This window comes from Coenobita brevimanus, chromosome 98 (assembly GCF_032717465.1).
Source record: "Coenobita brevimanus isolate Jiangsu-jjx chromosome 98, ASM3271746v2, whole genome shotgun sequence".
NCBI lineage: Eukaryota > Metazoa > Arthropoda > Malacostraca > Decapoda > Coenobitidae > Coenobita > Coenobita brevimanus.
In genome coordinates, this window is record NC_137051.1 from 39,068,456 (window position 1) to 39,080,766 (window position 12,311).

General features: G+C 42.7%; 1 protein-coding gene across 1 annotated transcript in view; it reads left to right on the plus strand.

The window, feature by feature from the left end:
• Positions 1-12,311, plus strand: part of Vps45 (vacuolar protein sorting 45) — a 47,995-nt gene that overhangs the window by 18,915 nt on the left and 16,769 nt on the right. Inside the window, exons 8-9 of the mRNA XM_080283697.1 lie at positions 4,179-4,316; positions 6,202-6,360. Of these exons, the coding sequence (XP_080139823.1) occupies positions 4,179-4,316; positions 6,202-6,360 (297 nt within the window). The remainder of the gene's footprint in view (positions 1-4,178; positions 4,317-6,201; positions 6,361-12,311) is intronic.

Genomic DNA, 12,311 nt, shown 5'->3' on the forward strand with positions numbered 1-12,311 from the left:
GTCCTGCCTTCCATCACGCTAGGCTGCTCAACTTGACTCTGCCTGGCGTCAGCCTCTGCGTCAGCCTCGTCTATCCGTTGCAACACTTCCTCGGGAGGCTGTTCCTCAGTAGCAGTGTGCACTTCTTGTATGTCCGCCAATGTAACGTCCTCGAAACCTGGTACAGCTTGTGCTACTGTCAGTGTTGCTGCCTCAGCCTCGGCCAGTGGTTGAATGGCCGTCTCCTGGGTGATGCATAAGTGAGGCACGAGCATTCGTCACTCATGGTTCACCGTTGCAGGTGTAATCTGGTGCCAGGCTTGTAGGAGAAATTCAACTGCGTCCTTCACCATAAAATTACGCCAAAATGCCTCAACAGTCATGGCATCTGTGGCAGGTCGAGATACAGGTGCTGGTGGAGATGGAACGGGAGCAGATGCCTCATCAAGGTCTTCGTCGTGATCTTCTTGTAGGGCATGAAGCTCCTCGTGTGTCGGTCTTCCTGTGTAGGTAGTCGTACACTTGCTTATGGTAGAAATGCTTCACAGTGGCGATTAGTTCTTGATCCAGTGGCTGCACTAGTGACGTCGTGCAGGGTGGCAGAAACACAACACGACAATCCTTATGAAGATCTTCAAGGTATGGAGGGTGACTTGGTACGTTATCAAGCACAAGGAGCATCTTAAATGGAATGCCCAGTTCCCGACACCTGGCCCTTGCATCAGGGACACACCGCCTCGTTAACCAGTCTGCCATAATGTTCCCAGTCATCCAACCATTTGCGGACTTGTACCAATACACGCCACTTGCATCCATGTTCGTGAGGTTTTTGTAGCACCTTGGGTGTGAAGCTGTGTGTACAACAACTGGGCTCATCTTGTGACTCCCAGACAGGTTTACAGCGAACATTACCGTCATCTTACACTTCTGGAGCTTATGACCAGGGGCTTGTTTCTGTCTTTTAGCAATGTAAGTTGATTTGGGCATGGCCTTGTAATATAACGACGTTTCATCGATGTTGTAGATCTGGTCCTTGGTGTACTGTCCCTCTTCAATAATCGCTCGAAATATCACAGGATAGTCTCTCGCGGCCAGCTTATCGGCAGAGGCATGTTCACCAGACACTTTCACGTAACGGAGTTCCTTGCGCTTGAGAAAACAGTCCAGCCATCCAACCGATGCCCTGGAAGGTTTTTCCACTTTTAACCTGCGAGATGCTGCCTTGTAAAAGAGCTGGGTTTGGTTCCAAATAAAGCTTCCATTCAGTGGAACACCTTCCTTTTCTTTCCTCATTATGAAAGTGGCAAGATAGCACTCCATTAGTATCATAGCACGATTTCCCACGCGTGAATGGCCGTCTAGGTCAGAGGCACCGTACGTCTTCACTACAGCCTTTATGGCTTCACGGTTCTTCCACACAGTTCTCACTGTAGATTCAGCCAGTCCCAGGGCTTTCCCGCTGGCAGTGTTTCCTTGACCCTCCTCCATCTTAATGATCTTTAACTTGGTGGTGTGCATCAGAAGTTTCTTAATTCTTGGGGTTGGAGCCATGGTGCGGCGAAGTACAGGCAAGGATGGAGCAGCACAAAAAACACCACACGTTGTACACGACAGGTTAGCTGTAGAGAGCGGATCCGCACAGTGTACAAGCCAGGACTGTTATGGCGCGCCCGCTCCCTTGTACCCCAAGCTGTGCAGTAGAATACCCGGGAATTTCTGTGCATCAACATGACAACACGTGACGCGCTGTGTGAGGGGTGGTTGCACACTAGTAGAAAATGGCATTTTTGAGCCACTCCTTGCCTCTGCCTCGCATTCTGTGTGGTAAACTCGCGCATAGAAGGGTTTTTGGTTATGATTTTTGGTCACTCGCGCACAATGCGAATCACGCACTGCGATGATGCGCACTGTGTGAACCTACTGTATATATATATATATATATATATATATATATATATATACAGTAATTTGGCAGTGTTTTCCGGTCATTCAGGCATTTTTAGACATCAGAACACACAAAGGAATATCCAAAGTAATGCAAAGCACCAAGAAAACCATCCAGAAAAAACATTGAAAACCAGAAAACACCCTGCCTATACACTGCTGTATGTACAGTTCCCCTTCATATTTTGGCAGTGTTTTCCGGACATTGTGCCATATTTTGACATCAAAACATACATAGAATTATCCAAAATAATATTCAGCACCAAGATAACCATGCAAAAAATCCATTGAAAACCAAAAAAACACCCTACCTATACACTTTTTTTTTTTTCTTTTATAACAGAACGGAGGAAGGAAAAACAAATGAGTAAAAAAAAAATAATCCATACACCAGATTACTGATGTCCTCTGTTCATAAAATATTTGTAACAGTTAGACTTAAACAGTTGTGGGTTGAAATTTGGAGGGAAACAACTCTGGGGAAGCGAGTTCCAGAGAGATGCATGTACAGTACCCCTCCTAATTTTGGCACTGTTTTCAGATCATTCTTCCATATTACACATCAAAACATACATAAGAATATCCAAAGTAATGCCAAACACCAAGAAAACCATTAAAAAAAATAAATAAATAAAAAAACACCCTACATATACACTACTCTATGTACAGTACCCCTCCTATTTTGGGCACAGTTTTCAGGTCAATCTGCCATGTTTAGACATCAAAACATACATAGGAATATCCAACGTAATGTTAAATGCCAAGAAAACAATGCATCACCAACAAAAATCCACAAAAAACTTTAAGACAGTTTGAAAATTAGTTATCTGTGATGAGTGATTGCTCCCGGGCCCCCCCCAAAATTCCATGGCCAAATATGCCACGGGAAATTGCTTATATTGGTATAAGTGGCATACCATAATCTTCGCTGGTGTTTATACTGTAAGATAACCTAATAATAATGCTTAAAACTGGTAAGTAAAAGTACAGAAATGCAGCAAGAATAAAGTGTTCAGGAGTCAAACTTACCTTCATATAACTTCCCACATCCTATTGTTTGAGAGAGTGTGTAAGAAACGGAACCTAAAGGTGAATGTAGGGAAGAGTAAAGTGATGGTCTTTTAGAGAGGTGAAGTTAGTGAATGTACAGCAAGGTTGGATGGTGAGGAATTGGAAAATGTGAGTATGTTTAAGTATTTGGGTAGTGTGATGAGTAAGGATGGAGGTTTGGAGGGTGAAGTGCTTGAAAGGGTACAGCAGGGAAGAAAGGTTGCTGGTTCCTTGAAAGCAGTGATAAGAAACAGGGAAGTGAGCATGGAAGTGAAAAAGTTACTTCATGACAGTATTGTGATACCAACTCTAACGTACGGAAGTGAAGCTTGGACGTTGTTGGAAGGACACAAGTCAAGAGTGAGAGCAGTGGAAATGAGTTATTTAAGAGGAGCCTGTGGAGTCACGTGGAGAGACAGGCTGACGAATGAGGATATAAAGGAGCGTTGTGGTGTGGATGTGGATGTGATAGGAAGCGTTATGAGGAACACACTGAGGTGGTTTGGCCACGTGGAGAGGATGTAGGGTGAAAGACTGATGAAGAGAGTGTATGTGAGTGAGGTGGAGGGGGGAAGAGGGAGGGGGAGGCTGAGGATGAGATGGAGGGATGGGGTGGAGAGGTATATGAGAGAGGGGGGTGTGAGTTGGGAGCAGGGCAGTGAAATGGCGGGGGACAGGGCGACTTGGAGGCGATTTGTTTGTGGCCACCCCAAACGGGATTGAGGCGTCTGGCAATAGATAGATAGAGAGATCCTATTGTAAAATATTGCCAGCACCTTCCAAGAGTTAAGCATATGTCTAGATGCAGAATTTCATGAGATTTCCCTTGGATTTTGTGGAATTTTGATATGATCAATAGTAGTCAATTGCAAAAAACTTTTAAAACTCACAAAGTCAATGTCATCACCACAGAGTACTAACACAAAATACATCTCACAAGCAGTCCTTTATGTCCCCATTGTAATGCAGCATCCCACACCACAACACACTTCATGCATTACACTATTACAGTGCAGAGCACTCTTCAACATAACCTTGACAAAAGATCTTGGGAACACCCAGCGGAAATGGCCTGTTTTCTGCAATCCTCTTGGTTCATGTCCATATGATCCTGGGTTTACTTCAAAAAAACTTCAAGTTCTTTAATCATCATGAACTGGGTATAGAATGATTTTCTTAATATTAACTCACCCTTGTGTCATCAGAAAATGTCTGGTACAGTGAGCAAGCATGTAACGGTGGTGGGGGAACTGTCTCGCCTGGTAGGCAACTATGGACTCCTGGGATTGTCTGAATGTCAGCAAGAGCTGGTGTGTGGCTCAGACCATTCTGCAAACCTTCAGGTACTGTACTTTTGTGGGGAAGTTTTCAGTGCCCTAACATCGTAGGTATGCTGAGTGACAAGCCAAATGGTTTCCTGTAGCTCTTGGAGTCTTTTACTTTATTGGGTGGTAACCATACAGCCACATGATGCCCGGTGGTCTAGTGGGTTAAGGTGCTTCAAATGGATGGAGCTTGTAAAGGCTTGCATCTGAGGGATAGTTGGGATTTGTTTCTCACTCAGGGGCAGGCAAGGCTGGTCACCCTCACCTTAGTTGTTGGGACTGATGAGCCTGGCCCTGCACCACTATGCTTCCGATGGTTTAAAAAAGGATTGGATGACAGATAGATAGATCCTTATTGTTTAAAAATGGATTAGTTGATAGATAGATTATCTGATTTAGAAAGTATTGTTGTGTGTTTTAAAATGTGTGTGTTGCTTGGGAGCATTTCAGTTTGCTAAGCCAGCATTTTAGAAACTTTATGCAAATGCTATCATTATTTTACATTAGAAGTTCAAATGTTTTGTTTTTGAATCCCATTACTGTACTTTGAGGGATCTTTCTTAGGTTGAATCAGATTATCTAATGTATCAAGGACTTTATCATGTTGACTTGGTTAATAGAAATTATTTCTAACCCCTTTGCTGTGAGAAATCTCTCCTTATCAAGTAAAATTATGTGGTGTAACAAGAATGCAATAAGAAAAGCATCATCAGAGTGAAAGGATTAACTTGTTATTTGAGCAGCACTGCATTAAACATGCATGATTACATTTCAGGCAATTGATTCCTTTATGCATGCATTTGTGCATGTTTCATCAAAGTACTTAAATGCCAGGACCAACTTGCCTAGCCCCGGGCTCCAACGCTCCTCATGGGGCAACATAGGATTAGATGATGGATGGTTGGATGGGTAATGTTTGATGCCTTGTTCCCTTCCAGAAGTCCCCTAGTGGGATGGCCATCACAGATTTGCCACAGGCTTCGTTATTCTTACATTATTTCAGTCTCTCAGTCACTCCTACTCCACTCCCCTCACGTACTGCTTCATTGTTCCATGTACCATAGTCTCCCTCATCTAACAATACTCTCAGTCATCCTTTTAAAGTTGTTCTTTGGCACTGCTTTTGGCCATTGTTTAATTATGTCCATACCAAGGTAATGCTATTCTAACTCCCATAACCTGTTCTTCCAGTCCAGAATTCCCATAAATTTCTCTACTACCAATCCCTTCCTTTCTGCATTTGCTAGCATCTGTCATCCCAAAAGGCAATTTTTACAGGTCAGCAGCCTCTGCAGGTGTGGCAGATAAAAAGACTTAAGTAAAAGACCAAAAGTAAAAGGCATAAGTAAAAGTGCTCTACAAAGTGGTATGTTCTGAGGGATTTCTCTGCAAGGGACACTGACCCTAAATAATGTGAGGGAGTGGTAATGGTGAAGGACCTTATTTTTGGCTTAGAGGAGAGTTACCAGTCACTGGAAAGATGGTCAGTGATAAGTGTCGAGACCAATGTCGCCAATCAGAAAAAAAATCCAACTTCTTCCCAAGCACCTGTTCAAAACTCCCGCAGTGTGTTGTCCAAAGAGGTCAGCAGCTTTTATGTAGGGAGCATCTGGCTAAACAGACAATGAAAACCTGCCAGACTCAATGTCAACTTGTATTGGCAGGTGATTTTGTAAAGAATTTTTGGCCTTTGCTTGATTATTAACCTCCTAGCATACCAATGTGCCACAGTGATGCATGTTGTAGAGTGTAAAGCTCTATTATGCAACTAGGAAAATTGAAGAAAGAAGGGTAGGGGGACCCAGCAATGAGGGGAGGGGACAAAGGTTCAGGTGAAATGTGATACCACATTTTACTGCTTGAATTTACAGGCATGTACATATCCACCTGTTCCCTTTTTCAGAGAATTTACCAGCTGGTGTCTGAACCTAAGGTACGTGAGGTTGATGCAGTAATACTGGTGATGTTGTATGCACTGAGGCATGAGGGACATCCCAATAATGACACACGAGGCCTTATCAGTGCACTCAGGAAAAGGAGCGTCTCAGATCATTACCTAAAAGTAAGGTTAACAGTTCACTTGAGTAATAGTTCATATTGGAGGAAAACTTCATCAGAGTAGTCAGCATAAAAGTTGTGTTTTTTCTAGCATTGCATTCTGAAACAAAAGAGTATTCAGCATAAAAGTTTTTTTTTTTTCTAGCATTACATTCTGAAACAAAAGATAAGAATATTGAAGTAATGTAGTGTATTTGATAACCTGTGTATTTCACACAAAAAAAAAAGATATTATTTTTCAGTGATCTAGCCTTGATCTTCGAGTTATTCTGTATCTAAAATCACCCCAAAAGTTCATAAAACACATCTATCTATCTATCTATAGCCCGACGCCCTAATCCCGCAAAGGGTGGCCACAGACAAAACGCCTCCAAGTCACTCTGTCACCCACCATTTGACTCCCCTCCCCCCAACTCACCCCCCCCTCCCTCATATACCTCTCAACTCCATCCCTCCACCTCATCCTCGGTCTACCCCTCCCTCTCCCTCCCTCCACCTCACCTACATACACCCTCTTAGTCAGTCTTTCATTCTCCATTCTCTCCACATGTCCAAACCACCTCAGTGTATTTCTCCTAATCTTTTCAACCACATCCACATCTACCCCACAACGTTCCTTCACTTCTTCATTCGTCAACCTGTCCCTCCACGTCACTCCACATGCTCCTCTCAAGTAACTCATTTCCACTGCTCTCACTCTTGACTTGTTCCCCTCTTGCAAGGTCCACGCCTCGCTTCCATACGTCAGGGTAGGGATCACAATACCATCAAGCAGTGACTTCTTAACTTCCATACTCACCTCCCTATTTCTCATCACTGCTTTCAGTGTACCAACAACCTTTCTTCCCTGCTGTACCCTTTCACGTACTTCATCCCCCAGAGTTCCATCCTTACTCATCACACTACCCAAGTACTTGAATAAAACACATACCCTGTAATAAAGTCAAACTGTCTTTGTTGGTGTTTGTTCATTTCTTTCATGAGAATGGTAATAGATATTGACCGTATTCTTTTTGTATTTGGTCAGGGTAAGTCCAGGGACTGTCAGAAAATTGCAGAAAAATTTTAATGATCACATGCAATGTGATGGCATGAAATTGCCAGAAGTCACGTGTGATAATGTCTGTCTGTGTGTTTGTTTGCTTCTTTCATGAGAACAGTAATAGATAACAGTCTAAATCTATTTTAATTAGGTTTGGGTAAGTCCAGGAAGTGTCAGAAAAATGCCAAACAAAAATTTTGGCAATTGTGTGCGACGCGACAGTGCAAAATCATCAGAAGTCGCGGCTAGCAAAAATGTGTAAGAATAATTTTTTCGACATTTGGGTCAGAATTGGTCATTGTGGGCTCAATAATATTATGGAAACAAAGGTACAGTAATGGTATTTGCAAACACTTTGTGATGGAAAAGCTATTAGTTAGTCTTGCAAATTTTTGTGGGCAAGCACTAGTGCTAGATGATAAGAATAATGCCTAATTGGTAATTGATTTTGCCATTTTCTTCATTTTCCTTTCCTCTTAGAACAGCCTAGCTCTGAAATGGCATAACTGATTGCCGTAGTTTTTTCTATCTATCTGTCTATTGCCAGACGCCTCAATCCCGTTTGGGGTGGCCACAAACAAATCGCCTCCAAGTCGCCCTGTCCCCCGCCATTTCACTGCCCTGCTCCCAACTCACACCCCCCTCTCTCATATACCTCTCCACCCCATCCCTCCATCTCATCCTCGGCCTCTCCCTCCCTCTCTCCCCCTCCACCTCATTCACATACACTCTCTTCGTCAGTCTTTCACCCTCCATCCTCTCCACATGGCCAAACCACCTCAGTGTGTTCCTCATAACTCTTCCTATCACATCCACATCAACACCACAACGCTCCTTTATATCCTCATTCATCAGCCTGTCTCTCCATGTGACTCCACAGGCTCCTCTTAAATAACTCATTTCCACTGCTCTCACTCTTGACTTGTGTCCTTCCAACAACGTCCAAGCTTCACTTACGTAAGTTAGAGTTGGTATCACAATACTGTCATGTAGTAAGTTTTTCACTTCCATGCTCACTTCCCTGTTTCTTATCACTGCTTTCAAAGAACCAGCAACCTTTCTTCCCTGCTGTACCCTTTCAAGCACTTCACCCTCCAAACCTCCATCCTTACTCATCACACTACCCAAGTACTTAAACGTACTCATATTTTCCAATTCCTCACCATCCACCCTTGCTGTACATTCACTGACTTCACCTCTCTCAAGGACCATCACTTTACTCTTCCCTACATTCACCTTTAGATTCTGTTTCTTACACACACTCTCAAACTCATCCACCAAGCCTTGCAGCTCCCCTTCGTCTTCACTCAACAACACAGTATCATCTGCAAACAACAGTACAAGGAGTTTCCAAACACTATCCTCTCTCACCAGGGCCACTCCAACATCCACTACCCTACCTTGTACCTCTTTTATTACCCCATCCATGTACAGATTGAATAACCATGGAGACATGACACATCCCTGTTTCAACCCAACCTTCAAAGAGAAAAATTCACTTAGTTCACCATCCACACGCACTGCAGCCTTCGCACCATCGTACATACTCTTCACAGCATTCAACAACTTCCATCCACTCCATATATTCTTAACACTTTTTTTAACTTTTTAACAGTTTTTTCACAGAGGGGATTTCAATCTCCACTGGGTATGATCCTTAATAGATATTAGCTGAAATATGGCAGTGGGTTGAGAAAGGTCAACATTTACAATTTTCCTCTGATTTAGGCCAAACTTGGTGGAAGAGCTGAGGTTTAAGAAAGGATGAAGTAATTCAGTCTTGAGAACAATTGCTCAGAGTTGATCACAGGACTAGATAAAATATTTGGCCTTTTATTGGACATGGTTTTGAATCATTTAGGATTGTAAGGGGTTAAGGCCACCCAAGGATGAAGTAATTCTGTTTTGAGAACAGCGTCAAAAGTCAAGGTTGAAGGACAAAGCCAGCTTAAACACTTTTTATCCAGTTTGGACCAAACTTAGTGAAGGGGTTGAGGGTTACACATGAATGATGTATTTGAAGCTTGAGAACAATTCAGTGATAGGTCAAGAACACAGGGCAGGATCAAAATTTTTGTCCTGGGCCAATTATAAAGCGTGGGTGTTGTGCTGTTGTAGTGCTCCTTGTTGTTATCTCCATAAAATTTTATTCATCTCAGGAAAGAGTTTTTATATAGGAAGGGTTTAGGTGAACATCCATTTACTCTGTCACTACTACAGTGCTCTTCAGTTGAATAACTTACAAAAACCTTTTAACTTTGTAACACAGGGGCATTTTTAAAAATCAGTGAAAGAAGTACAGTATAAGAAGTACATTTTATGAAATATTTGAAGTTGTAGGGATGACATATTGCCAGGAACCCAAGGAACAAATTCAAGGCAGTGTAACTGCACTTTTTCTTTTTTCTTTCTACAGTCATTGTGCTGTAACAGTTACCCCAAAAGGGAAGTGCCTTGATAGTAGTAGTACAGATGATACTGTGTTGTTAAGTGAAGACAAAAGGGAAACTGCAAGGCTTAGTGAATGAATTTGGGAGAGTGTATATGAAACAGTAAAGGTGAATGGAGGAAAGAGTAAAGTTGTGGTCTTTCAGAGAAATGAAGTCGCTGAATGTACAGTGAGGTTGGATGATGAGGAAATGGAAAATTTGAGTGCATTTAAGTACTTGGGTAGTGTGATGAGTAAGGATCAAAGTTTGGAGGATGAAGTGCTTGAAAGGATGCAACAAGGAAGAAAGGTTGCTGGTTCTTTGAGAGCAGTGATAAGAAATAGGGAGGCTAGCATGGAAGTAAAGAGTCGCTGCATGATAATATTGTGATACCAACTCTAATGTATGGAAGCAGAGCTTGAACCTTGTTGGGAGGATGCAAGCCAAGAGTGAGAGCAGTGGAAATGAGTTATTTAAGAGGAGCATGTGGAGTTATAAAGAGAGAGACCGATAAATAAGGAAGTGAAGGAACGTTCCGTTGATGTGGATGTGATAGAAAGTGTTAGAAGAAATACACTGAGGTGGTTTGGCCGTGTGGAGAGAATGGAGAGCGAGAGACTAATAAGGAGAGTGTATGTGAGGTGGAGGTGGGGAGAGAGGGGGAGGCTGAGGATGAGATGGACAGATGGAGTGGAGAGGTATATGAGAGAGAGTGTGTGTGAGCTGGGGGGAGGGCAGTGAAATGACGGGGGGACAGGGGGGCATGGCAACGTGGAAGTGATTCATTTGTGGCCACCTCTTATGAAATTAAGGCATCTGGCAATAGATAGATAGAATGATAACTATTACTCAACCATGCAGGGCATAAAAGTATGAAGTTTCATTATGTTGTAACAGTGACCCAGAAAGAGAAGTGCCTTGATAGTAGTATAACTATTATTTATCCTGTCATATGGTGCATAGAAGCACTGGTATGCCTTCAGTACATTTTATGAAATTTATTATTATTTTGCTACCAAACAGGCACAGCCTTTCCATATTTTCTGTTGAAATGAGTCTTTCATAGGTTACTTGTTGTTTTTCTTGGATTATATATCATAGCTTTGTGGTAGGTGGGGGCACTCACCATTCACTCACTCGATGTAGTGCTGCTCTCGGGTGTCTGCCCTTTCCTCTCCTCTGTCCCCCTTTCCTTCCATCCTCTTCTGACTTTCTTTCCTTCATTCTTTCCTCGTCCTTCTGCACACGGATGACTTTACACTCCCTCTTCTGTCTTTCTTTCCTTCATTCTTTCCTCTTCCTTCTGCCTATCGGTGACTCTACATTGAGTGACAAGCCAAATGGTGTCTTGTACACCAGGAAACCATTTACTACGCTGGATAGTAACCATATAACAAAATTTTGGTGCCTGGTGGTTTAGTGGGTAATTATTGCGCTCCAGTCGGATTGAGCCGGTGAATGTTTATATCCAGGGAGTGGTTGGGGTTGGCTTATGTAATGCCACTCAGGGATGAGTGAGGCTGGTCACTTATCTTAAATGTCGGGACCAACTGTCTAGCCCCAGGCTCCTATTCTCCTCATTGGGGTAATGTAGGATTGGATGATGGATCGATTGTTATATCATAGCTACTGGGCATTTTTATTAACTTACTTCTGAAAGCTGTAAATTAGGATTTAGAATGCTTACACCATCCACTCACTTGATGTAGTGCTGCTCTTGGGTGACTGCCCTTTCCTCTCCTCCATCCTTCTTTCCATCCATCCTCTTCTGTCTTTCTTTCCTTCATTCTTTTCTCTTCCTTTTGCCTGTGGGTGACTCTACACTGAGCGACAAGTGAAATGGTTTCCTGTACACCAGGAAACCATTTACTACATTGGGTGATAACCATATAACCAATTTTGGCGCCTGGTGGTTTACTGAGTAATAATGGCGCTCCAATCGAATTGAGCTGGTGAAGGTTTATATCCAAGGGGTGGTTGGGGCATATTGTTCATGTAATGCCACTCAGGGGTGACTGAGGCTGGTCACTATCATCTTAAATACCAGGACCAACTTCCCCAGGCTCCTACGCTTCTCATGGGGTGACGTAGGATTGGATGATGGATGGATGAATGAAATATTCCCTCGATGTTTACCCATAGCTGGCCATATCTAACATTCCTAATGCAGATTTTTACATTTAAAAGCAGGCTTTCAAATGCCATGAATGCACGTTTTACTTTTGGTGCAGTTTCTGATGGCATGCCCGGGATGTAGGATTTTTTTACTGTGGTGGAATTATGTTATTTGTAATGGTATACATCAACTGCTAGCTTTTATATCCAGGGCAACCCCCACCCCTCCCCAGTTAGGTTAGGTTTGGTTAAATCGTTAAGTTCCCCATAGCTTTGACATGGTTATTAGTATTTTCATGCCGTGCATACAGTTGAGTACAGTATGTTTACCAGGAAACCATTTACTATACTGGGTGGTAACCAAATTTT